Source organism: Alligator mississippiensis, chromosome 8 (genome assembly GCF_030867095.1).
Source record: "Alligator mississippiensis isolate rAllMis1 chromosome 8, rAllMis1, whole genome shotgun sequence".
NCBI classification, from domain to species: Eukaryota; Metazoa; Chordata; order Crocodylia; family Alligatoridae; genus Alligator; species Alligator mississippiensis.
Genome location: NC_081831.1, coordinates 11,343,843 through 11,368,808, shown reverse-complemented (window position 1 = coordinate 11,368,808; position 24,966 = coordinate 11,343,843). Strand labels below are relative to the sequence as shown.

Below are 24,966 nucleotides of genomic sequence, written 5' to 3'. Positions count from 1 at the left end.
CTGCCCCCCCCCTCCCCCAGCCGCACGACCAGGACAGGCGGGGGCTCCGCCCCGACACGTGCTGCGTCTCCACGGCAACCGCGGACACAACGTTCCATTCGGTGAATGTAGCGATTTCCACTCGCGGCCAATCCGGAGCGCCGGGGAGGCGGCCGCAGCCAATGAGCGGCGAGCGGGAGGGGGCGTGCGGAGCCCGGAGCGCGCGGTCGGCGCCGCCTGGTGCACCCAGGGGCGCGGAGCCCGAGCAGCCCGTGCGGGACGGCGGCGCCCCCGGCCGGGGCCCAGGGCCGGATCCAGCGGGCCGGGCCCGGGAGCGGCGGAGACCCCCGGCTCCGAGGCGGGGGAAGCCTGGGGGGGGGAGACACGCGGGGATCGCGGTTCCTGCGCGGGAGAGAAGCGGTCGCACAGACCCGAGGAGCAGCGCGCCCAGGAGGTTTGGGAACCCCTTGGATCCAGCTCCGTTCCCCACGGGGAGACTCGACTGGAAGGCAGCAGCAGCGGATCGCAGAGAGGCACCGGGCAGGGCCAGGGGAGCAGCGCCTGGTCCTGAGCCCAGCGCCCCAGCACCACCCGGGCCGGGGTAGGAGAGGATCCGGGCGCCCTTGGCAGAGGAGAAGAGGCGGCCGGATGGAGGCAGCGGTGCTGGAGGGAGCAGTTAACAGCTGAGTGCTCTGGGGAAGCCAGGCCGGATCCAGAACGGGGCTTTGGCCCAGGGCTCCGCCGACAAGGGCTTGCCTGGTTGCTCTGTGCCTGGTGCCTGGTCCGCCCCGAGCGGGCTTGGAGGAAGGAGAGAGGAACCAGCGACACCAGAGATGACCCAACCCAGCAATGTCCCCACTCAGGCTCCCACTGCCAGCAGCTCCATGGACAGCAATGTGGTGGCCATCGTCATCGCTGCAAGTGAGTCCTGTGTCTCTCTGAGCGCGCGGTGGGGGTCGGAGCTGCCCGCGGACAACCCAGCGCTCAAACCACCCTGCACCCCGCTGCGCCTCCCCCTTGCCAGCCTCCCCCTGTGCTTCCTACCCTCCTCCATCCTGCCTTCAGCAGCAGGGGGGGAGGGGGTGCTCCGTTTTGCACAAGTGCTGCTCGAACACGTGTTCTCTGCTGTGCCAAGCCTGCAATCAGGACGAGCCCCCCGCTTTCCTGGGAACAGGACTGGCGTAGGCGGGCCCAGGTCTCTGCTGGCTTCATCAGAGCCCGTCTTCTGCCCCTACATGTGTGGGTCCTTCTAGCCACCTCCACTGGCTGCTGTGATAGAGGGGAAGGGAAATTTCCTCCTGCCGAGTGGTACCTTCCCTGCAGGCTCCACCATCAGGGTCTGAAGGCAAGATGTTTGTTCTGCCAGGCTGCAATCTGGTCCCATATGGGATCTCTGATCCGGTATGTGTCAAATCTGGTCCCATAGGGGATCTCTGATCTGGTATGTGTAAGAGCTGGTCCCATATAGGATCTCTGATCCTGCATGTGTGAGCTGAAGGGATTCAGTGAATCAGCTGGCAATCCCAAAGCCTGACTGGCCTGTCCTTGCAAGCACAGGTGAGGTGGTTTACAGGTGCTGGAGGTTATTTGAAAATAAGCTGCCCCTTTACTTGCCCACTGAGTCCAATCCCAGAGCCCGTGTCTCTTCTGCTACACTGGCAAATGCCTAAAGTAGCTTAATAGCTGGGCCTTCTCACTATGTGCCGGAAGAGTCGAGAGGAGCTTTCCAAGCATGGCTATAGTGTGATAAACTTCACGGCCCCTTTGCAAAGTAAATAGATAGCTTCCTTGGCACTGGCAGAAGGAGAAACTGAGGCCAAGAAGCTGTGACTTGTCCAAGGCCATGAGATGAATCAGTCAGAAGTAGCTAGAGACATGGGCTGCTCCTCACACTGTCTTAAAATTCAGTGTTACAGCAGGGAAATGCAGAGCCCCTTCATACAGATGCTGGCTGGCTGATGCCTGATGTGTCACTATTTGAAGTGCTCTTGTCCTCTTTGTTCCCTGTTATTGATGCAAGATTGTCCCCTCCGGCCTTCACCAGGCTGCAGGCAGGCAAGGAGAGAGCTGGCAGGAAAGCTGCAGGGGCAGAGCAGGGCACCCTGGCTCCAGACTCCTGACTCTCCCCCACTCCTTGGCTTTGCAGCACTCTTGCTGAGTTGGGTGGAGTGTGAGACCCCCCCCCACCTCCCATGGGTTGTGGGTGGGTGGGTGGGCACTGGGGACATGCTCTGGGATCCTGAGCAGGAAGGCAACTGCCTGATAGTTCGGATCCATGCCAGGCACTGGTCCTATTGTGGGCCTGTTTGGACAGGGGGTCAGTACCAGTATGGAGTCATCAGTTGGACCTCCCTAGTCAAGCCGAGGGGATGCCAGGGCTGCAGGATGGAAATGGAAAGGAGGAAATGGGGGGAGGAAACTGTCTGGAGATGATTCTGCTCCCGACCCCCCCACAGAGAAGAGGCAGCTCTGCCTGGAGGTGTGCTGCCGTGCCCTGGGCTCAGCCTGCTTCCCTGTCTCTTGCCTTGGCAGCGGTCTCCACATCCGTGTTCATAGTGGCCGTTCTGGTGCTGCTGCTGCTCTTGTACCACCGGGACCCCCTGTGCTGCCAGTTCCTCTGCTCCTGCCGCTTCTTCCAGAGTCCCAGCCAGTGTGTGAGTATCCCACCCCCTCCCCAGCCACCCCAGCAGCCTCACCCTTGCTCAGCACAGGCCCTGGGGCCTTCAGGATGGACTTGCTGGGGAGGGATTACAGCTCAGGAGACCCTGTTGGGGTTAAACCCCAGTGTGACCAGATCTTCTGGCTGGGATGGAGCAGCCTCATTTTGCAGCCCCACCAGAGGGAATTGGCTCTATTCACTGCCCTCCCTGTCTTGCCAGAGAGATCCCTAGCCTCTCCACTTAGCGCTCAGGCTGTCTCCAAACAAAGCCCTTTCTCCAGAACCTGTCCGCCCATGGTGGGGGACATCCTCAAGCTAAGAGCCAGCTCTCAGATATTCACATCCCCGGTAACAGCCGAGTCCCACCTGAGAGCTGGATCCCTCCCTCCCTTTCATGCCATGCTCAGAGCCCTTGTCTTTCAGGGAAGGGGCACAGCAGGAGAGGTTACCATGCAGCACAGACAATGCCACTCTCAGTCGCCGGTCGCCCAGCAACTGGCTCTGTGTTGTGCACAGTGCTGAGGCTGGAGCGGAGAAGGCTGAACCCCCTCCTCCCCCCAACATGGCTTGGTGTGAGGGGGAAGCTGCAAATGAGGGAAGCCGGTAGCAGTGAAAACCAGCTTGCTCATCCATCCCCCCTGCAGGAGTGATCCCTGCCCTAGAGATCTTGCCTCCAAAGCAGGCAGGAGTGGGGGCACTGGGGAAGGGGGCAGGAAAACTCTATGTCAAGACGTAACTGGCCTGAATAGCTGCTACTTTCTTTATTCAGTGAGGCCAATCTCTGACTCTCCCTGAGCAGCTCAGGCAGAAAGCAGGGGCTGCTTTGCTGCCTTTCCCTGCACAAGAGACTCCCCAGTTCAGAGCTGTTCGCCTTCCCCATCTCCGCCGTTCCTAGTATCCTCATGTAGGAGAGCAGCCAGAGCTTCCCAGCAAACCTACCTCCTGTAGCCTGCAAGCAGTGGGTCCCCAAGTGGATCTAGGCAGCAGTCACCCCATGAAGGTTTGCTGCTGCCCCCTACGGCAGAGCGCCTGTGGGTCTGGCCCCTGGGCTTTATTAAGCTGGATTCTAGTTTCCCAAAGGAAGTGATGGTGATGGGAGCCTCTTGGCTGAGATACTCACAACCAGATGGGAGCTGGGCTGCTTGGCAGGGGATGGGTGAGTAATCTACTGGATCTGTTTTGGGAGAGGGATCCTGGTTCTGTGCTGGCTTGGCCCAGACTCGGCTGCCCCTTCTCTCTAGTTCTGCAGCTGCAGAATTCAGCACTGATCACATGGAGCCATGAAGCATAACTAAGCCTTCAAACAGAGTCTCTGTCCCCACAGAAGAAGCCAGGGACTGAGACGTGCAGTGCCGGGAGATGCGGGGAGTGCACTGTGGCCTTCTCTGTGTGCACACCACTCCAGTGCAGCCCCTCTTCCTCCCACCCCCCAGTGTGAACACAGCCTGAAAGGGGCCTTATGTGGCTGTAACTCCTTGCCATGCAGAATGGGAAATATTGGAGGGGGAGGCAGCTTGTCACCAGCATAACTGCATCCCCTGTGGGGCCTGCTGTGGCTTCATGAATTGGGTTAAAACAAGTGGCACGTGGAAGCCCCACACTGCTGCACATGAGCTCTGTAATTGCAAACCCTGTGCAGGCAATTATGGACAATCAAGTGCACCAGGAAATCCTCGCTTTGCGGGTCACGTTTCAGACCCAGGCTGAGCCTGCAGAACCCCAATTAGAGGCAAAGAGCACATGTTTGCTGCAAGGGGCTGGGATTGGCTTGGAAGTCCCTGGGGCACAGGAAGCCCACCCAGCACATGAGCAAAGCTGCAGCCGCGTGCACAGAACTAGGGGCCACGTGTGTGGAAAAAATCACCTGAACATTAACGCTTACAGGAGCTTGAGTGATTCCGTATTCCTCCCATGTGGCTACTAGTCTACCCCAGCCATTCCTTGCACAGAGTGTGGGGCAGCGGTTGTTCCTGCTGGGAGACCCGGGAACAAGGAAGTTCCCACAACCCCGTTCCCGGCTCTGAAGCTGAGGCCTGGTGTAAATGCAGAACAGCTCTGTGGGTGAACGCGCTTCTTCCACAATAAGAGCTCCATGCTCCTGGTAGTGGGATCGTGTACACACAGAATTGCGACCCCAGAATAGCTCTCGCCCTTTCAGGTCCCTCTGCCAGCAACAGCTTCCCCCTGCACATGAGCTGTTAACAGCTGGGCAGCCTTGGGGAAATGACTAAACTGCTCTTATCACCGCAAGGGGATTGTGCAGCTAAGGGAGCTCGGTGAGACTAAAGTCCCCACTCAGCTCATTCACCCTGGGTGCTGTCTTGCAACAGAAGGTGCAACTGGGAATGGCTAGGAAATGCCTGGCTGAGGACATAAGCAAACCACTTGTAAATCTGGGCTACACCACCAGTGTGCATTGACATAGCTATGTCTACTGGGGATGAGGGGGAGGAGGTATGACTCCACTGGGAAGAGCCATGGGGGTGGAAGCAGGGACACTAGCAATGTTCTGCTTTTTTGGGTGTAGCTTGTTTAGCCCTGGAGGTGTGGATTTACTGTACTGGGCCAAAGCACAGCTTTGCCATGTGGCTGCACTGCTACTAGGAGAGTTTTGCCTGCACATAGAGCACACAGAGGTACTGGCACTTGCTGATGCCCCTACTGGAGATAGGGGCTTTTGGCAGCATCTTGGGGATCTCTAAGGGTGATACAGAGCAGATGCTAGCTTTGAAAGAATGATCCACCCTGTCCATGGGGAACAAACCTCCCGTCCTCAGAAGGATGGTGGGTTGCCAGCACTGCTGGGTTGGCAGAGGTGGGGGAGCACAGGAGAGGCCAGCTGGCGGGGCTAAACCCCAGCCATGGGAGAGACAAACAAGGAATTGGCCTTTCCCTTCCCTGTGGACAGTCTGAGCTGGCCTGGCCTGAGAGCTGTGTGCGCTGGGCTGTGCTCTGAGCTGGGCAGGAGAGCCAGAAGGGCTGGACTCAGAGCAGTTCTGCCTCTCATTGAGGGCTTGCAAGGTACCAAGCAGGAACGTTTCCAGATGCTGATGGTGGCCTCAGTCCCACCAGGCCTGGGGCATCTTGGGAAAGGTTCCAGGTTGGGGCATTGCCCCATGGAGGCTGCCTACACCACACCATGCGTTAACCTGTTCACGTGCCTTGGGAGCTGGAGATGGGCTTTCACACAGGCTTCATTCTCTCTTCCCTTGCCTCTCCTGACAGGACTACCCCCCTTCATACTTCAGCAGCAACCAGCGGCTGGTGGGATCCCAGTGTGGTGCCCAGCGGCTGGAGAGTGCCGTGGAGAATCCCGGGGTGCAGGTGAGGGGCTGGGAGCACCGTGAGTGAGGCCAAGACTGCTGTGGGGGGCTTCATGTGGGGAGGTACTTTGGGTCTGGGGTCCTGAGATGTGGAGAGGGGCTTGGATGTGGCAGTGTCCCTAGCTGCAGGGCTGTGGGGAGGACTGTTATATTGTAGTAAAGGACTTTGGGAGTGAACTGCCCTGGCCACGTCTCTGAAGACCCGGAGCACTCAGGGGAGCCATTGTTGTGGGGCACAGGTGGGGATGCCTTGGGCACAGGGCATCCCTCTCTCTGGGTGCTGGTTACAGCAGTGGTGTCCTGAGGTGCAGCCCTGGGCTAAGGGGCACTGATTGATCTGACTAGCAATGGGACCTTTCTATCTCCTCGGGGGTCTCTAGGGCGATGAGCTGTTCTGCGTGGGATCCCCCAGCAGCTACCAGCTCCCTGCCTGGGACCAGCCACGCCTGCCCAGCTATGAGAGTGTGCGCAAGAAAGATCGCCAGCGAGAGATCCACCAGATGATTGCCGAGAGGTTTGGGCTGTGGGCCGACCCTGTCCAGGAGGTGAGTGATCCCTGGCCACACACTCCTTATAGCGTCTAGACCCCAGCCGCCATGTGAAGGCTGCTGGGGTTTTTCACAGGCCTCACTCCAGTGGTCTTCCATCCTAGGAGAGAGCTGGTTTGCTGCGGTTGCCTTGCTCTGATAGCTTTATGTCGGGAAAGGCACACTGTGCTCCAGGGGACTCTCACTACCCTTCTGTGGGTTAATGATTGAGCCCTGCCTGGTGCTTCTAGAAATGCCTTCCAGAGCCTCTGTCCAGTCCAGAGTGAGGGGGCAGGGCAGCTGAGGAAAGGTGGATCCAAGACTTTCTCACCCTCATCTCACTAGAGCAGAACCAGTAGCCATCGCTATTCCCTGGATTATTCAGTTTATTCACCACCATGAGGCTTTGCCTGTTAATTTCCCAACACTTAAACTAACCCTAAAGGACAGGGTAGTGAAAACTGAGCCATCAGGCAGGCTGGTGCTGGGACAGTATGCTGTGAGGGGCAGGTCTGCTGTACATCCCCTCTCTGCTCTGCCTTCTGCCCTGGGCACAAGGGACTTCTGTGAAGCTCAGCCCAGCAGATTTCCCCTCACTGACCACCACAGGGGACTCCAGCTCTTAAACCTGCTCCAGAAAACTGAGTACAGCCAGCCAAATACTTAGCACTTCCTCCCCTAGGCACTTTTCACATGCAAAGGGACTTAGAGGCAGCAGGAATTAATTGACTCTCAAAAGACTGAGCTGGGAAACCTGAGGCCCAAGTTGGGGAAGGTGCTGCTCCTCTACCAAGGGGCACTGGGCACCTAACAGCCTTCTGAGGTTTTGCCCCTCAGTGACTGTGCTCTGGTGGGGTAGTTAGACCCAAGCTGGCTCTCATCTCACTAGCATGGCTCACAGTAGCAAAATAGACATGGTGGCATGAATTCAGCAGGAGCTGGCCAAGCCTGGCAGAGATGGGGTAGCCACCCCCATTACTGCTGCTCTTACTTGTGCTAGCAGGGAGGTCAGGCATCCCTCTCTCATGTCACAGTCCCTCCTCCTGACTGCAGTGCGCACACATCCACAGCAGAGAGAACAGGTTGGATGGGTCAAGCTTACATAAGCAACAGCTGGCAGGAAGTACACAGAAATGGATACTCGGGTGAGACATATGTAAGAACTATTCCTATCCATCTGGGGAAGTTTAACTGGAAACCTTGTGGTTTCTAGCAAATGTCAACAGGCCCCTGAAAGGGACAAGAGAAGCTTTGGCTAGGGACAAAAGGGAGAGGGAGATGGGTTGTGGTAGGAGTGGCAAGGTTTCCAGCAGCCCCATGCACTCAGCTCACAGCATTGTGAGGATTACAAGTGCTAAATTGCAGAGGTGATGATAGTATGAAAGGGCTCCTTTAAACACACATTATGTAATGGGGGATAATCTTTACCACCATTGATTTCTGGTCAAGTGTAACAGACTTGCTCCTCTCCTCTCCTCTCTCATAGATGCCCCCTCCCTACGAGCAGGCCCTCCGGCACCCTCCAGCTCTGCCAGGAAGCGAGGCTGGCTCTGAATTAACAGACAGACACAGCTTGGCAGACATATTCCAGGTCTCAGTCAGCTACCAACCTCAACGCAACACAGCCGTGTAAAGCTGGAGTCAGCCCTGGTAGCATTTTTTCCTGCTGTAGCTGTAGCTGCAACGGTGGCGCTGTGACATTGCTCCCTCCTGCAGGGCAGTGTCGACCCTCAGGCCTTCACCCAGACCCAAAACAGCTGAGAAACAAGCGTGCAAACCAGACCAAACCAGCAGAGACCAACTAATTTTCTTTCCATCCACCCTTGCTCTTGGACAAGTGGTGTGATGTCTGGAGTCTCTGCTCCAGAAACTATGGAACAAGCCACTGTGGACTGCTACTCCCTCCTTGCTCTATTGACTTTATCTTGACCACAGCCAGTAGAATGATCCCCAGCCACTATCTCTATGCTCAAGGGGTTAAAGCACAGAGGATGGTCTACTTGGTCAAAGAAAATTCCCAGAGGAACATCAGGCAGCTATTCTTCTGTGCCCCATACACCTCTGTGGCAAGTATTGCCCAACACTGAAAGTATTAAGACCTCAGAAGCTGGACAATTTATCTCATCTGTTTATTACGCTGTAAAAACAATCAAGTTAGCAGGTACCAGGGTCAGAGGCTCGATTTGCCACTGAAGGAATGAATCAGCACTGCAACTGCTACTGTCAAACCTCTGCTTCGTGCCCCACACACGCACATCCCTACGGGATTTAAAAATGGTGCGTAGAGAAAGTCTTGTCTCCATTGACAAGATAAAGGTTTGGCAAGGGTCAGGATCATTCTGGGAACCCTGTAAGCAAGGACAGAGACCAGCCTAAGCTGGGTGTCCCAGAACACAGAAACAAACGGGTAACAGGTAGCCTCCATGAAGGTGCAAGGGCAAAACACAGGCAGATCAGGACTTGTGTTTACTCAGTTCCCCTCTGCAAGGAGAAGAGTCTTAGTTTCCTTGACAATCAATCACACCAAGGATGGTGCAGCTGCACGTCAGATTTTTGCCTATTGTTTTGTATTTCAGAACAAATGTTTACAATGCTGTTTACAACACTGTTGATAAAATGGGACTGGTCAGACCACAAAGTATCTTGAGTCTTTTTTTTTTTTCAGCAGCAGGCTTCTTGAAGGACTTAAGTACCTTATGTTTGAATTTCACTTTGGGAAGCTGCTCTCCACCCTTCAGCTGATGAGTTTCGGATGCCATTTCAGACTTCTTTGTCTGGTTGGGAATTCTGCAGTTAATTGTGATAATAGCTTTGGAAGTGTGACCGAGCCCACTCTAGTAAGTTAGCAGGACATTGTCAGGTACTTCAGATTCTCAGCTGAGTTTCCAGTGAGCAGATTTTCACATGGTTTTTCTTGAAAGCCCTTCAGGGTGGGAAGGGACTCGTCTTCTGCAGTATTTGGAACCCAAAAGTATAGTGCTAATGCCTGAGATTCAGGAAGGAAAACTGGCTGGGAATTGAATACAAACTTGTCAATCCTATTTTATTGTGCAAAGAAAGAGAATGAAAGTCTAAGCAGGACTTTCATTTTTACTAATGAATGTGGTACTATGCAAGGGTTTCTTTTAAAAATTCAGGAGTCAATGGTTTTAATAAGGGAAATTTAACATAATGAACTATTTAAAATAAAACATTTTATGCCGTAGGAGGTCTCTTGGCCTTGCACGGTGCTGCAGCATGTAGGTTGCACACGCTGGAAGGATGCACATTCTGGAGAAACTTTTGTGTACTTTCTAGCAATGTTCTATTTTTGACCCAAATCATCCCAGCAGCTTCCCTTTGTTACTGTGGCAGGAACTGACATGGCCAGAACTGAAAGTCTCGAAAGCTCAGTAACAATTTAGGGAAGCACTGGAGTCATAGTTCCCTTTCATGTCTGGTCTAACACTGCTGCCTGCTCAAGACACACTTCTGTATTAGATTAGCATCTTTGCCAACTCAAAGAAGCATGTTCCTTGGGCTTTCCCTCACCGACTGGCCAAAAATGAGGGAGGCACCTCCTTCTGCTATGTGCCTCATCAGTGAACTGTGGTGTTGGGTGCCCAACACCTCTGCATCTGCTGCCATTTTTTCATTCTCAGAAGCACAGGAAGAGAAAAATGGGGATTCAATAGGTAGCTCTGACTGAGAGTCAGGAACTCCTGATCTCTATTCCTGGCTCTGCCTTCCTCTAGAGATTGTGGCAGGTGCCTCCGTTTCCCTAAGTAACAGGGAAATCAACCAAACTCCTTCCTCAGGAAGGGATTACACACTGGAAGATGTTATCAGCACTGCCCCTCTTTTATAAGTGGGGAAACTAAGACAGAACTGAGGCTTAAAGCTACAGCGCAGCCACTGTCAAAGCTGAGACTAGAATTCAGAAGTTGGCTACTGGGCCAGCTCTTCCCCTTTCAGTCGTGACAAGAGAACACTCAGTGCAATACTTTGATTCCCAAACTGGCCAAAATTCAATACTTCAAGTCCCAAACTGTGCCCAACACTGGCCAATTCCTCTGTAGATACTGCAGTATTTCCAGCTGGACTGAAACAGGGCTCACAGGAAAGGGAAGATATTTTCACTTACCCCCTTGGCTTTACGTGAACACAGACTGCTTTTCTTTCATAGACACACTCCAGGCATTAGAAAATCCATCATGTTTATTAGATATATTCCAACAAGCATCATCAGGCACCCCATTACCTTCTAGCTCAGACCTGCACCCAGAACAGTCCTGAATCAAAGAAGTGAAGTCTCCTGTAAGTCTCTTCAAGTCTAGAGCAATCCTTTCCTAAGACTCCAGACATCCAGGACTGGGCACCAGCTTTGCCACAGTGCTCTGTCCCCAGCAGCAATGCAAGGCAGCAGTCTCATAGCATGGTGACTAGCTTGAAGCTGCCTACTTCTTCAGTAGGGATGACGTTGATGAAGGTTTTGTAAAGAATGGCCCCCCTGGGTAGGCGACGGATCACCTGCTTGGTCTCACGGCTGCGTGGGGGTGGCACATAGACCTCCTTGGTGTATCGCACGATCCCGTCCTCCAGAGCATACAGAGTATTGTTATGGCCTATTCCCACCTGGAAGAAAGCACATGGGTAGAATACTGGAAGGAGAAAGGGGTAGACAGATAGTCACTGGAGAACGCACGCTGAAGTGGCTCACGTTGTCCCCTGTAGATGGTTACCTGGGCTTCAGTGATGGCCAATACTTGATTTTTCTAAGGAAAGTAAGAAGCCCAGAGTGCCATACATAAAACTAGATGGTGTGTGTGAATTGAGAGGCCAGAGGAGGGATTTCTTCCCCTGAAGCACAAGTATTGATTACCTTTAAGAACATAAGTGCCATACTGCATCAGACCAATGGTCCATCTAGTCTAGCCCAGTATCCAGGCTCTGCCAGTGGCAGAAGTAGATAGTATAGAGGGAACACTGAACCAGATGCATCTAGAGTGATCTGTCCCCTATTCAATACCATCCCTTGCATGCACCATCATTGGTTTGGAGCAGTGGTTTTCAGCCTGTAATCTGCAGACTATGTCTAAGGAGTCTGTGAAAGATGACTACGATCTAAAGTATGTGAATAACCCAATTCAAATTAATTCAAAGGGGTCCACACCTCCACTCAAAATTTCCAAAGGGATTCACAGATGAAAAAAGGTTGAAAACCACTGGTTTAGAGATACCAGAGGAAACCTCTCCAACCATTCTGTTCAATAGCCATTAATAAGTAAGGGGGTAAACCCTTCAGGTATACACTCCTGAATTCTAGCCTCAGCTTTGAAAGTAGCTTTAAGCCTAAAGAGTTTGTCCTTCAGATAGAGGGGCAAACCCTTAAAAGCCATTAATGAACAAAACTCCTTCCCTTGACTAAAGGCCTTGTGTGCAATAACAGTTGTAAACGGACTCTTCTACTAAGTAATACTTGTTACTGAACCATCCCTGACACGGAATGGAAGGGAGGAAGCAAGGCACCTTGGTGAAGAGCAGGAAATGTGCTAAGCCTCAACTCTAGGGCTTTGCTGTGGACAGCCCCTACTGTGAGATGAGAACAAGGGCTGAAAAAGCAACTTACCTGAGCCCCTGGATGCCAGCGAATCAACTTCTGCGTGGCCAAGATATTCCCCGCGTGAACAAAGACACCTGCAACAAAGCAACCTAGATTCAAACAAATAGGCTTACCTGAAGCCCCGGGGCTGGCAGGGCTCCAAGCACTTCGGGAGGTTTCCTAAGCCTAAGAGAAGGCTGCTAACGGAAACTACAAGGCAGTGGTTCCACAGTGGCAAAAAGCAATTCTTATTTTCGAAAAGATTAGTTCTAGGGCACAAGGCATTGGCTGCTTGTTGCAGGCGCTTGTTTTATTGCCTTTCACATCCGCATGTTTTCATCCGCAAGCCTATTAATTATTAGGCACTCGCTTACAAGAAGCTGTACTTTGGCTTCTATTAAGCCTCATAATTCTCCCCTTTGTAACTATGTTAAGTGCCCAGCTTCTGCACGCACTAGGGCACAAGGCATTGGCTGCTTGTTGCAGGCGCTTGTTTTATTGCCTTTCACATCCGCATGTTTTCATCCGCAAGCCTATTAATTATTAGGCACTCGCTTACAAGAAGCTGTACTTTGGCTTCTATTAAGTCTCATAATTCTCCCCTTTGTAACTATGTGAAGTGCCCAGCTTCTGCACGCAGTGGGAGGTGAAAGTGCACTTCACTTATCAGATGCCCCCTGTTGTATCCCTCCTCCCAGCTCCCCTGGAGGCAGGTTAAGTTGGAACCAAAGTATGCTTTTTATTGACGACTTCAGTTTGCTGCTCGTAGGCAGACCGGGAGTTAGCTTGACTCACTCCAGCCTCCTGCTGGCTACTCCTGTAATTGTTGCACACCATGTAGTGCTGAACCCTTTGGTTTCTTTCTCTCACAAGGAATGAACGCCCCTGCCACCAAAGCTCAGTAGTGCCCCATAAGCACTCCCTGGCAAGGAGTTAACTGGTGGAACGCAAGCTGAAAGCAGCTAAGCAAACAGATGGACCTACCATCAAGTTTCTTCCATCCATACCGCTTCCCAACTCTGTGACCACCCTTGTTTTTTGGGCTGGTCCCGGATTTCTTGGATGCACACCTTGCTGCAACTGCGCTCACCTGGGGAGCAGTCACGACTAGATTTGGATGAAGAATAAGTACAGAGAAAACCCAGTTAAGAATTTCCACTGCACATTCAAAATACATCCAGAAATTCTAATTCCAAAACATGACTGCATTTCCTTTGAAATGCAAAAAAGGAAAGCTTTGGTTTGTCAGTTCAACATAGAGACAAAGACAGTAAAAGAACTGAAGAGGAAATCTATTATGAAGTCTACCTCCTCGTGTACCTCTCTTCTGCATGGAACCAAGCCACATGGCCCCCGTCCATTATGAAAGAGAAGAATTCTCAGTAGTGCACTTGGAAGCACAAATAGTAACACTTCTTCTAGCATTTTAAATTCCTAGGCTCCAGATGCAGTTAGAGAAATCAACCACCAATTTAATTTAATGACCTGAGCACTGGGATTCAGGACTCTTGGGAGTTTATCTTCCACTAAATTGCTCTGTGAGCATGTGGCAAGCATTCTGTGCTTGGTTTCCCCACCCCGTGTCCTTGGTTTTACTATAAAATACTTTAGCAGTCTGGGATAAGTACCTTTAAAAATGCAAAGTTGTACTAAGACCCAAGCTGAGGGAGGTATATAAGTGCTTTCTTGGAGTCTTGTATCAGGGTTTTTAACCACGGTTAGAAAAAAAAAGATAGCTGCAGTAAGTGGTTAGTCTTTTATTCTCTTTGAAACCCCATATGTGCCTTCACATCACAGTTATGCCATTTAAAATTGTATATACAAAATCCAGTCAGTAACTATAGTCAGTTTTTTCAGATCGAGATCTCTGACCCTGTTATGAACTCTGGTTTGTCAGAAATGCCCCAGATCGAATTAAGTCTTTTCCATCTGGTCAGCAGCTATATTCCTTTCTTTTAAATCCCTCCATTCAGCTTTCTATATGCTGCTACAGAGTGGTTTCATTTCCCTTATTCCCAGAAAAGCGCTGGATTAATTTTATATTAATTAAATGATCACAGATACTCAGCACCTAACAAAGATTAAGGGTGAAGGGAAAGCTAAACTACAAGGTACCATTCATCTAACATGTTTAGAATATGTTAAGTAAAATGACTGTGACTTGGGTAAATAGCAGGGAGGTAGGAAAAAGAAGTAATGAGATTTGCAGACCTTTCTGCAGACGAATGTAATCCCTAAAAAAATACCTCTCTTTGCTCTCCAAGGTATTTTTTTTATTTCCAAGTAGATGGCAAAGCCCTTTACAAACAGCAATTAAGGCTCACGGCACTAAACGAGGTAGGAAAGCATTATCTACCTATTATGGACAGAGAAATCAAGGCACAATTATACAACTTGCTAAAAGCTTCCCTGGAAATCAGAGGCAGCGCTCCAAGGTCCTGAGCTCCGCGCAGAAAATGTCTCCACTGTGCTTTACGTTTTAAGCTTAGACTCCCACTCCTTATTGCCTCTGTGCCAGCCCCAGTTTCTCAAATGAGAAGATGCCAAAACCGTTTCATAAAGTAGGCTGTAGCCCACGAATGCTCCTGCCTCTCTGAACAAGGCATTTCAGCAGAGGACCAGTCTTTTTGGCAGGCATGCCACAAATTAATCCCACACACTCCCCGAGTGCCACTCCCACCCCCTTCCCCTGCCAGATCGGCTGCTCAGCTTTCTGTCCCCTGCCCTGTACCCCTAAGCCAGTCTGCTGCTCTGCTTTCTGCTCCCTGTTCTGTGCTCCCCAACCTGATCTGCTGTTATTTAAGCTTTGTCTCCCTGCCCTATTTGCCCTTATGCTACCAGTTCTTGCCCTGGTCTGCCATGTGCCACACAGAGGCTGCCTGTGCCACGTGGCTACTCCAGAGCTAGTCTACAAGGCTGCCACCCTGCTCTGATTTCTGCTCCATTTCAGCTTTGTTCGCTTTACTCTGGTCAAAGCCAGACCCCCCAGGCTCCACGTGAAAACTGAGCGGCAGCAAACATGGATCAGACACAAGGCAGCAGGTCGCTGGCCTGGCTTCCAGCCACCTCATCTGTCCCGGACTAAGCACCACGGCAGTCGCAGGGTAACAGCAGCGTGGCCTGTTGTGAAGAGTTTGGGAAGGAAACCAGGTGTCAGCTACGCTGAGTGTCCAGGCAGTGCTGCCCCACTGAGCCAGGTGCACACCCGGCACGCATCCTGGTCCCTAACCCGAGTCAGATCGCTGCAGCCTCAGGCAGGTCTGCCCTGGGGCCGGGAGCAGCCGGTGCCTCCAGTGTTCGGAACGGGCAGGTCCGTTCTCCTGGCGTGGTCCGGCCTTGCTGGGGGCTTTTCCTCGCTCTGTCTGCCCGTCACAGCGCACTCCAGCTCGGGGGCATCCGACCCAGGGCAGGGGCAGCACAGGGAGCGGAGGGGACGGGCAGGAGGTGCAAGACAGGGAGTGGAAAGCGGAGCAGCAGACAGGGTGGGTGGAAGCACAGGACAGGAGATGCAGGGGAGGAAGCAGAACTCGGAGCAATCGATGGGTCAGGGAACAGAACTCAGAGCAAGTGACGGGGCAGAGAGTGGAGCACAGAGCAGCCGATGGGGCAAGAGGTGCAGGGGAGGAAGCAGAACGCAGAGCAGTCGATGAGACACGGAGCAGAAAGCAGAGCAGCCGGTGGGGTAGGGAGCGGAGCACAGAGAGCGGTCGATGGGGCAGGAGGCGCGGGCTCCAGCTCTCCCCCGGGGGGCACCCCCCGCGGGCAGCACATGACACTCGCCGCGCGCCGTCCCGCCCGAGCCCCGCCCCCACTCACGCAGCCGGCTCGCCCCGGCCAGCCCCAGCCGCACCAGCGCCGCCATCTTGCCCCGGCGCTGCCGCTTCCGGCGCGCGCTACTTCCGCTTCCGGCAGGGGCGGGGCGAGGCGAGGCCGGCGGGAGGTTGAAACGCCGCCATGTCCCTGGGCTCGGACGACAGCGAGGATGAGGTGCTGCCGACCGCTAGCGTCTTCCTCGGGCCGCTGGGCCGCGCCGCGCCCATCTCGTTACTCAGCAGCGACAGTGAAGACGAGGCGCCCCCGACGCTATGCGAGCGGCTGCGCAGGAAGTTCGCGGCCCAGTCCTCCGCCGTCCCTGCCTCCCCCGCGCGCAAGGCCCCCGCCCCCGCCTGCCGGCCCGCGCCCCCGCCCCCGCCCCCTGCCCCGGCCCGGGGGCAGCCGCGGGGCCAGGACGGCCTGAAGCAGGTGGCGGCCGTGCTGGACCCAGGTACCGGCCCCTCACACCCTCCCCCTCCCCCCCCGGCCCCCGAGGATGCCCCGGCCTCCCCGGCCCCTGACGCCCCCTCAGCTCTGTTGCAGGCGGACGGCGGAGGGCAGGTGCTGAGCGCCCTGCAGGCCCTGGGCTGCGCCTGCGCCATCGAGCCGCAGCCCGTGGCTGGCAGCATGGCCTGGAGAAGGAGAGCGGCGGGGCCTGCGCAGGTACAGCACCCCCACGGCCCCTGCTCGTGGCCTCAGCCTGCGGGGCGCGGAGTCGCAGGCGGGCGGGCGGGCAGGGCGCGGGTCTGCCCCGCGGTGCCGTGTGCTTGGCGAGGGCGGCGCTGCTGAGCGGGCGGAGGGCGGCTGCCCGCACCCACCAGGGAAATAGCCTCGTCTCCTGCCGCCTCCGGCTCCCGCCCGCCGCCGCGGGGAGCTGAGGAACCGGCGCGTCTGGCCCCGCAGTCGGGCAGTTGCCTGAGAAGACGGAAAGCCACAAAGCCGAGGGCGAGCGAGATCTGCGCGGATTTGGACGCGGACTTAGAAATACTCCTAATGCGCGAGCCGAGGGGTAGCTCTCGCCTCCCCGTGAGCTCCACAGCATCTCGCACGCGTCCGGGCTCGATGCCTAGAGAGCTGGAAGGACCGCAGCAGCTCCACGCGTTCGTCCAGACTGTCGCTGAAGCGCCTTCGAGCGAGCGAGGAGATGGGCTTATTCTGTTCCTTGTTTTGACTTTGGGATTCCCTCAGGAGACGGCTCGCTGTTGTCATTTTGGGGAAAGAGCAGGCCTGTGGCTTTGCTTTCATGCTATGTGATATACTATGTGGTAAAGGACTAAGTGATGCTGAGCAGCTGTTGATGAACCTTAAAACCAAACCATGGAGGTCCCTCTTGCCTTGAAATAGGTGTTGTATTTGGGCCCAAGACCTCAAAGTCTCATTTTTCTTGGGACTGGATGCTGGCATCAAGCACAGACCTTATTTTCAACCCACCTTTGGGAGTAGACCTCGGATGGTAAATAAAGGACTGTCTCTGGTGGCCTGATTCAGTCCCTGACAGACAGGCTTTTGCTTTACCCTCAAATATTTGTGATCAAAAAATATTCCCCAAGTTCAACCCCCCCATTTGATTACTTACCATGGAAGACGTGTTCTGTGTTGTTTAAGCTTCAGCTGCGTAGAGGTCATCCCTCAGTGTGAGAATGAACAGTCCTAGCCCACGTACCAGAGCAGCTGTAGCATTTTGTCTGTCGGTAAATCCATGGGAATGGACAAGTTTTCTTTAAAAGCCTGAAATGGATTTCTTTTCCCCAGCTTGCAGATGCCTTGGCTTGTTCCAAGGTTGCTTAAAGTATCAGGAAGTGGGTATCAAAAATAAGAAGACCAAGTGATTTGGATTGGCTTGTGCCCGCACTAGTTCTTTGTACTGCTCCAGTAACACGAAAGGGACCTAGAGCTGGTCCTGGTGAGCGGCTGGGGAATATCGTTGTGTAATGCACCCCCCCAGGGGAAGAATACAAAGTCAGGATTGCTGCCTCTGTGCCTCTTGTTACAGCTAGTCTGTGTCCCGTCCCGTCCCGTTTTCCCCCCCCCCCCCCTTCCATGTGGTAAGCTGTGCGGTTATTTTGCACCACAGCAAAATAACCTTACTGATATAGATAGGGAAAACAGGTCAGGTTTTGAGCAGCTGCCTTGATGCTTCTGGTTTCTCTTATTCTGTGCTGGGTGTGAGGGTTTCTTGTCCTGTAGCTGTAGTCACCCACCAGCTGTCAACTCGGAAATGCAAAGTGCTGCGGTTCCATTAGCTTGTGGTTAACCCATAACTCCGTACTGTGGGGTGCTTCTGAATTAGTCATTCTCTTGTGTTAAAATCTCATTGTACATCTCCAAAATCCCTGAAACTCAAAAATTTTTAACCCTGGTTGCAAGGGTAGAAATGTTGACGTGTCTCCTTGATCTAAGTGAACCCTGTTCCTTTTTTTTAATCTCTCTTGGAATGGTCCCTAAAATGGTCTCCTCCTTTTGGCCTTGCTGCTTCTGAAATCCTTGTTGCTGCCTTGCCTCCCTTTCTGCGCTAGCTCAAATCCTTCTCTAGTGCGAGTCTTAACATGCCCATTTGGCATGCTGTTCTTCCAGGACCTGGGATCGTTTTGCCTGCCTTCTCTGTGACCTTTGCTGACATCCTGTCCCTCTTGAAATTTGTTTCAGGGTCCCTTGCTGATAGCTATGCTCCTCTCCAGCATACTCCCCGCTGTACTTGTGAGCTGGTGACCCCATACTTCCCCAAACGCACACTTCAATTTCTTCTCCTCGTTCCCCAGAGGTGTTAGCTGATACCTCTGCTCTGCGGTTTGCTCCCCACTTTTCAGGCTGCCTTGGCATTTCCACTTGATGTCTCTAGCATTGGTTCTCTGTAAAGTAGTTTGATGCTGTATACGAATGTCAGATAAACCTGTGATGGGTTATCTGTGTTCTCAGACCCTTACTTTCTACCAACCCCTCTTAGTGCTCTCCTCTTAGTTGGCCCATTTCTCTGCTCCCTACAGCCTCAGTGGTCTCAGTCTCATGGATATTTTCTCTCTGATTGCTAATAACTGGATGCTGCCTGGGCAATAATTATCACCATCCTGAGCAGCTCCACCCTCTTGCCTCCTAAATGTTGTGGCCATGAGTGGCTGTAAACCTGAGCATCATTGCAGCTAGGATCAGAACAGGACTGTTTTGCACTAATGATTCGATGTTAGCTGTCTTCATCTCTGGGCAGGCGGAAGAAGAGAGCTGGACAGAAGAACCCAACGTCCTTCTTTTGCTTCATACAGAGGAGTTTGTGTCCATGATCTACAACTACAAACAGGTGAGGTGCTGCGTACTTTAATGTGATCTTTGTTTAGCCTGTGTGAATGTTAAACGTTGCCTGACCTTTCACACTGACATGAATAGAACCACCTCTGCTGTGGGACTGGAAGGCAACCTCAGAATGCAGCTGTTTTTCTTCTGTCTGAGGGATTTGATTTTTCCAGTAGTACAGGAACCAGCGATTACCTTTTCCTACTGTGACCTAGCCTGTGTGATTTAAAGGGTTTAACTGGCATTTTGCAGGTGCCTTTGCAGGAAGTCCAGTCTAGCACAGATGGACAGAAGGAGACTTTACGGAGCTTTGTGGCTCGTGTCATGGAGAAGATTCCTGGGAAGACTCTGGCACTGGCTGTAGTAGAACTAGAGAAATACCTAAGGTTAGAATTCTTACTGCAGAGGTTTCTGGTAAGCTTAGCAGAAGTGTTGCCAGTGACTACACACAGAATGACACCAGTCTTCTGCTCTGTTGCTTGTTGCATTTCATACTGGTAAAGGCTGGGTGTTGGGAGCATCTGTAACCAGAGTTATCCTCTTCTGTCAGGGGAGGCTGGTGTTGGGGTAGCTGCAGACTACCCCCAGTCAGCTGGGACTAGAGCCAGAGGTGACCTCTGGGTCTTTTTCTCAGGTCTCACAAGAGTCAGTCACAGAAGAGGCCACGACAGGCAGTGCCAAATGGAAGCCAAAAGGAGGGACAGAGGAAACGGAAAAGGCAGAAGGAGAAGGAGGCTTCTGGGCCAGAGGTGTCCAGGCTGGACGTGGAAGAAGTGGGTAACCTCGGAGCAGGAATGTAGCAACCTTCTCCTTTGCAAGCTCTCTCAATTTCAGGTTTTGCCTGAGAAAACCATCTCTGGGGCAAGGAGCATTTAAACCCCTGTTTGCAAGTGCAGCTGTTCAGGCTAAGCTCTGCATACCAGGCAAAAGCTGAACACCTGGTTCCCCTCCCTGGAGACCAGAATGTCTCTGCTGGTTCCAGATGCCATGTCTGTAATAGCCTCTTCAGCCTAACACCCATCTTCCTTCATAGCCCAGCAGACGAGCTGAACGGGAGTATGTCAGTATGGCAACAATGGGGTGGATAGGTAGTGCAGAACAGGGAGGAAGAGCTAATCTATGACAGTTGACAAAGAATTATATTAGTCTGCAGTGCCTGTTTGTTAGTAGAGCCTATGCTATATTTTTTTAGTGGAATAAGCTAGCTGAGCCCATGGAGGGGAGGACTCTTGTCCTCCAGCTGGCTGTGGTGAGGGATTGGGGCAGCATCCTACACATGAAAAGGGTGTTTTCCGCACTCACTCCTGATCATCCTATGTTTGCAGGCCTTGGTAGATCTGCAGCTTCACACAGGCATCCAGGTTAGATGCCTTGAGAACTGGAAGGACCTTAGCGACTTTGCCACTATGTTCACCAAGTCTGTTGCTGAAGCGCCCTTCAAGTGAGTGAGCAGATGGATTTATTCTGTTCCTTATTTTGCCCTTTGGGATTCCCTTGGGAGAAGCCTCACTGTTGTCATTTTGGGGAAAGAGCAGGCCTGTGGCTTTGCTTCCATGCTATGTGATATAGTATATGCTGAAGGACTAGGTGATGCTGAGCAGCCATTGATGAGCTTTAAAACCAGATCATGGAGGTGTCGCTTGCCTTGAAATAGGTGTAATGTTTGGGACTGAAATCTCAAAGTCATTTATCTTAGGGTTGGATTCTGGCATCGAGCACAGATCTTATTTTCAACCCACATTTGGGAATAGACCTCAGATGGTAAATAAGGACAGTCTCTGGTGGCCTGATTCAGTCCCTTACAGGCTGGCTTTTGCTTTACCCTCAAAATATTTGTGATCAAAAGAGACTTCCCCAAGGTCAACCCCCCATTTGATTACTTACCATGGAAGACGTGTTCTGTGTTTGTTTAAGCTTCAACTGTGTAGAGGTTATTCCTTGAGTGTGAGAATGAACAGTCCTAGCCTATGTACCAGAGCAGCCGTAGCATTTTGTCTGTCATTAAAATCCATGGGAATGGACAAGCTTTCTTTAAAATGCTTTTCCACAGTTCTTTGAAAGCCTGAAATGGATTTCTTTTCCCCAGCTTGCAGATGCCTTGGCTTGTTCCAAGGTTGCTTAAAATACTAGGATGTGGATATTAAAAATAAGGCGACCAAGTGAATTGGGCTGGTTTGTGCTGCTCCAGTAACACAAAAGGGACTTAAAGCTGCCCCTGTAGAGCGCCTGGGGAATAACTTTCAATAAAGCCCTGAGCTATATGAAGTCAGGAGAGCTGCCTCTGTGCCTCTTGTTACAGCCAGCACCCCCATCCATGTGGTAAGCTGTGTGGTTATTTTGCACCACAGTAAAAGGATCGTGCTAATACATGTAGAGGAGATAGGTCAGGTTTTGATCAGCTGCCTTGATGCTGCTGGTCTCTCATGTTCTGTGCTGGGTGTGAGGGTTTCCTATCCTGTAGCCACTGTTTCTCCCAGTAGTTTCCTGCTCCATATATATCTATGCAACTGGTTCTATGCCAGTCTCATTGATCTCATTGTCCTCTTTCTTTGTCCTAATCAGGCGGGAGCGAGAGAACACGGGTTTCTCCTTCTACCTGGAGAATGAGTGGTGCCGAGGCGTGAAGGTAGACCGCTCAGGGAAGGGGCTCCTGCAGGCTTGGCAGAGGCAGATTCAGCAATTCCACCGGGTTAGTCCGGATATGGCCAGTGCCATTGTGTCAGCCTACCCTTCTCCTTGGCTGCTGGAGCAGGTAAGTGTGCTTTGCAGGTGCTAAGAAAAGTGCGCATGCAGCCAGTGTGCATTCATGTCCTGCGGGGATTTTATTTGCAGTCAGTAATCTTGCAGAGTTGAAGTCTGACGTCAGTAATCTCATGGGACTCGCCATTTGACCCCATGTCTCTCCTCAGCAATGTAGGGCATAACTGTAGCTGATTATAACCCATGAAAGGTGGAAGTCACAATGTGCATATGCCTTTTGATAATTGATTTTCAAGTGCCTGCAAAGGTGGATATTGCTGCCAGAAGGGGAAACTCAGTCACACCTTACAAGTTCTTTCCACCCCTACAGTGAATGAGTAAGAGAGCCAGGAACTTGGGTTGCAAGTGAAGAGGTGCTAGCAATAAGAAGGAGGCTATCTTCTGGGATAATGGAGGGATCTGATAAAGGCAGGGATAGCCAGATGTGTTCAGTAAATTGTTTTCCCCACTCCATTCCAAAAAGTTAAACAGAGAGTAACTTATAGCAGTCTGTACTGAGTCCTCCTCTCTGCTCCAGTAGTATATCCTTCTATGCTGTGCTTTTCATTTAGTTGTCACAAGTTTGTAGAAACTCTTCATGGATGGAGTGGTTGATGCAGTTTGGGATCCTAGGGCCATGTCCAGATGAGCGCAGACATGTGGTATGTGGTGCCACAGACCCATCTGTGGCATCATACATGCGGATGTTGTGGGAGGGGGTTAGGGTCAAAGATCCTACACCCTGGAGATCCCAGGGTCAAAGAAACCCGTGCCTCAAAGCAGGTCAGTGCACATGCTTGGCCTGCCAGAGCCATGCTCCAGCTACCTGCCGGGCTCCCAGGTGCAGAAGTGGTGTGGCTGCAGCTCCCTGAAGGCTCCAGGTAAGGCTGATGGAGCCAGCACAGTTGCTGGCCTCAGCCTCCCCTACCCAACCCAGGATAACCAGCCAGGAGAGGGCAAGTGGCACAAGCATTTCCCAAGGACAAGTAGTAGCAGCACAAGGTGTTCCACCGCTTCTTGTCCCCAGGGAAATCAGTGTCCATGCGGACTCATCCTATGGCTTTAAATATAAGTGCCAGTTAATTTCATTCCATTAAGGCATCAGAAGGAATGATTTACCTACATCCGTTGGCCGAGCAGAAAGACACTGACCTGTGTAGAGAGCAGAATGAGGCTGACGAGAAGAGCCTGTTTTACTAACCTTCACATTCTAGGTTGCTTAAGTGTTCCCCTTCGCAGAGGGGGGAAAGCGTGCATTGGCCAAGTGGACTATGATGGCTGGTACAAGGTTGTTACTTTTCTGTTGTAACTTTTGTGCTTGGAACTGTTCTAAGGACTCGCCTTATCAGTATTTATTGGAGCACTCTGGATTCTTGGGGTATACCTTGGCTGCTAAATGGGGTGTGAAGGGAGAATAAATGCAAAACTTGTGACTGACTGTCTGTTGTCCTTGCTAGACCAAAGAGCATGCCAAATCAAATCCCTGTTTCTTTGCACTGTTCCAGGCCTATCGCAGGTGCTTTTCTGAGCAGGAGCAGCAGAACATGCTGGCTGATATCCCTGTGCGCCGGGGTGATGGAGTAACAGCCACCTCCCGGCGGATCGGACCAGAACTCTCCAGACGGATCTTCCTCCAGATGACCTCCCACAATCCTGACCTCTACCTGGATGTCACCAACTAACCTAGGACTGTGGATTTTATTATTTTCCTGGTTAAACATTCACTGCTCTTCTGGGGAAAACGTGTTTGGGTAAGAACAGGGGTTATGGACTTTGAAGACTTTAAGATCTGTTCCTCTGGTCTGCAAGGACTGCCTCAAGACCCTCCTAGATGCCTGAAATGGCCATGGAGGTGGAGGCTACAGAAGGCACCTCATCATCTTTATCACTCAGGGATGCCGTGCTGCCTCCATCTGTGTTGACTGTTCTTGAGATTAGCTGCACGTTTTATCTTGGAATGAGTCTATGCTTCTACAGGAAGCACTAGATCTGCTTTAGGGGTTTATTAGCACACAGTCAGATCTTTTCTATGTAAGACAGGATATTTTCATGGTCACCCTTTGAAGCAGTTTGTTCCTTGTCATATCCCTAAATCAGTGTAGAAAAACTTGATCGGGGGGGGGGGGCAGTCTAATTATGGACTGGACTAATTTGAACTCTGTAATAAAGTCTGCAGCAAGAGATTTTTTTAAAATTAAAGCAGACGGCATCTGCCTTGTGTGGGTACTTACTGTTCCTTGAAGCCATTGATGCCTAAATGCGTTTGTGGGTGTAGAAAGTCTTTCAGTATTAGCAAAGCAAGTACTGAAGTGAGGATCTGGGTATAAACTCAACCTCATGCAATGTATGATCCATAGCTTATTCCTAAGAGTAGTGCCATGCTTCAGACGATGAAGTGTCCAAATTCTATCAATACATGGATGTCAAGCCCACGTATACTGCCCTGAAATGGGCTTTTTTTGCACTGCCATTCACTGTGACAGCAGCAGGCCTTGCATTTTATCAGTGCTAATTTTGTTAGAACTACAGTGTTCTTTCTACTAAAGTGGTGAGTGAATTGGCTCAGTATTAGGTGCTGGATTCTTTCAAGAACGCTTCAATAGAGGTGCAGCGATCTCAGTCCAATATTGGATCAGTACCACTCTAAAGAAAATTGACTGTATCAGAAATTGGCCTGACATGGCTGATCATTTGGCCAATAAATGTCCCGTGCAGCTGCAACGCAGCAACTAGATAGCGAGGAGCACAGCCCGGCAGCTTGGAGAGTTACATACAGCTGGTATGTCTGTTCTAGTAGAAGGGGAGGGGGCAGGGAAGGTGTACAGTGAGAGAGGGAGTGGGGCTGGGGCAGGAGGTAACTCCTACTGCTGCACCTACCCCAGGAGGGCGGTGGGGGCTGCAGCTGGGACAGGGTCAGGCTCTTCCCAGTGCATGGGGGCCACACTTAGGGCTATGCTCCTGGCATGTAAAGACTGCACTTGAGGCAGGCAGTGGTGCTGGGAGGGGGCAAAGGCAAAGGGGGCTATGGCAAAATTTGGGGTGGCTGCAACCCCCTGCCAC

General features: G+C 52.1%; 3 protein-coding genes across 3 annotated transcripts; 2 read left to right on the top strand and 1 right to left on the bottom strand.

Moving 5' to 3' along the window:
- Positions 1-223: 223 nt before the first annotated feature.
- On the top strand, positions 224-9,126 carry LOC106737524 (uncharacterized). The gene is made up of 5 exons (XM_014601972.3): positions 224-900; positions 2,512-2,633; positions 5,864-5,962; positions 6,342-6,506; positions 7,975-9,126. The coding sequence occupies exons 1-5, from the start codon at positions 813-815 to the stop codon at positions 8,119-8,121; spliced, it is 621 nt and encodes a 206-aa protein (XP_014457458.1). The 5' UTR covers positions 224-812; the 3' UTR covers positions 8,122-9,126.
- Positions 9,127-10,667: 1,541 nt separating this feature from the next.
- Positions 10,668-15,965, bottom strand: MRPL27 (mitochondrial ribosomal protein L27). Its single transcript, XM_019494386.2, has 4 exons — positions 15,886-15,965; positions 13,054-13,176; positions 12,097-12,164; positions 10,668-11,102 (listed from the first exon to the last, which is right to left on the bottom strand). The coding sequence occupies exons 1-4, from the start codon at positions 15,929-15,931 to the stop codon at positions 10,896-10,898; spliced, it is 444 nt and encodes a 147-aa protein (XP_019349931.1). The 5' UTR covers positions 15,932-15,965; the 3' UTR covers positions 10,668-10,895.
- Positions 15,966-15,980: 15 nt separating this feature from the next.
- Positions 15,981-24,120, top strand: EME1 (essential meiotic structure-specific endonuclease 1). The gene is made up of 8 exons (XM_019494385.2): positions 15,981-16,333; positions 16,415-16,545; positions 19,085-19,174; positions 19,420-19,553; positions 19,802-19,940; positions 20,493-20,608; positions 21,730-21,919; positions 23,412-24,120. The coding sequence occupies exons 1-8, from the start codon at positions 16,024-16,026 to the stop codon at positions 23,586-23,588; spliced, it is 1,287 nt and encodes a 428-aa protein (XP_019349930.1). The 5' UTR covers positions 15,981-16,023; the 3' UTR covers positions 23,589-24,120.
- The last annotated feature ends 846 nt before the right edge of the window (positions 24,121-24,966 follow it).

Bases quoted from the DNA above. Each gene is read 5' to 3' on its own strand.
- EME1 (XM_019494385.2), top strand. From the start codon at position 16,024: ATGTCCCTGGGCTCGGACGACAGCGAGGATGAGGTGCTGCCGACCGCT. The intron at 19,554-19,801 runs GTTAGAATTCTT...TCTTTTTCTCAG, and splicing joins GAACTAGAGAAATACCTAAG to GTCTCACAAGAGTCAGTCAC. The intron at 20,609-21,729 runs GTGAGTGAGCAG...TGTCCTAATCAG, and splicing joins GTTGCTGAAGCGCCCTTCAA to GCGGGAGCGAGAGAACACGG.
- LOC106737524 (XM_014601972.3), top strand. From the start codon at position 813: ATGACCCAACCCAGCAATGTCCCCACTCAGGCTCCCACTGCCAGCAGC. The intron at 901-2,511 runs GTGAGTCCTGTG...TTGCCTTGGCAG, and splicing joins GGCCATCGTCATCGCTGCAA to CGGTCTCCACATCCGTGTTC. The intron at 5,963-6,341 runs GTGAGGGGCTGG...GGGGGTCTCTAG, and splicing joins TGGAGAATCCCGGGGTGCAG to GGCGATGAGCTGTTCTGCGT.
- MRPL27 (XM_019494386.2), bottom strand. From the start codon at position 15,931: ATGGCGGCGCTGGTGCGGCTGGGGCTGGCCGGGGCGAGCCGGCTGC. The intron at 12,165-13,053 runs GTAGGTCCATCT...GCTTTGTTGCAG, and splicing joins TGGATGGAAGAAACTTGATG to GTGTCTTTGTTCACGCGGGG. The intron at 11,103-12,096 runs GTAAGTTGCTTT...GCTTTCTTCCAG, and splicing joins GCTGGCATCCAGGGGCTCAG to GTGGGAATAGGCCATAACAA.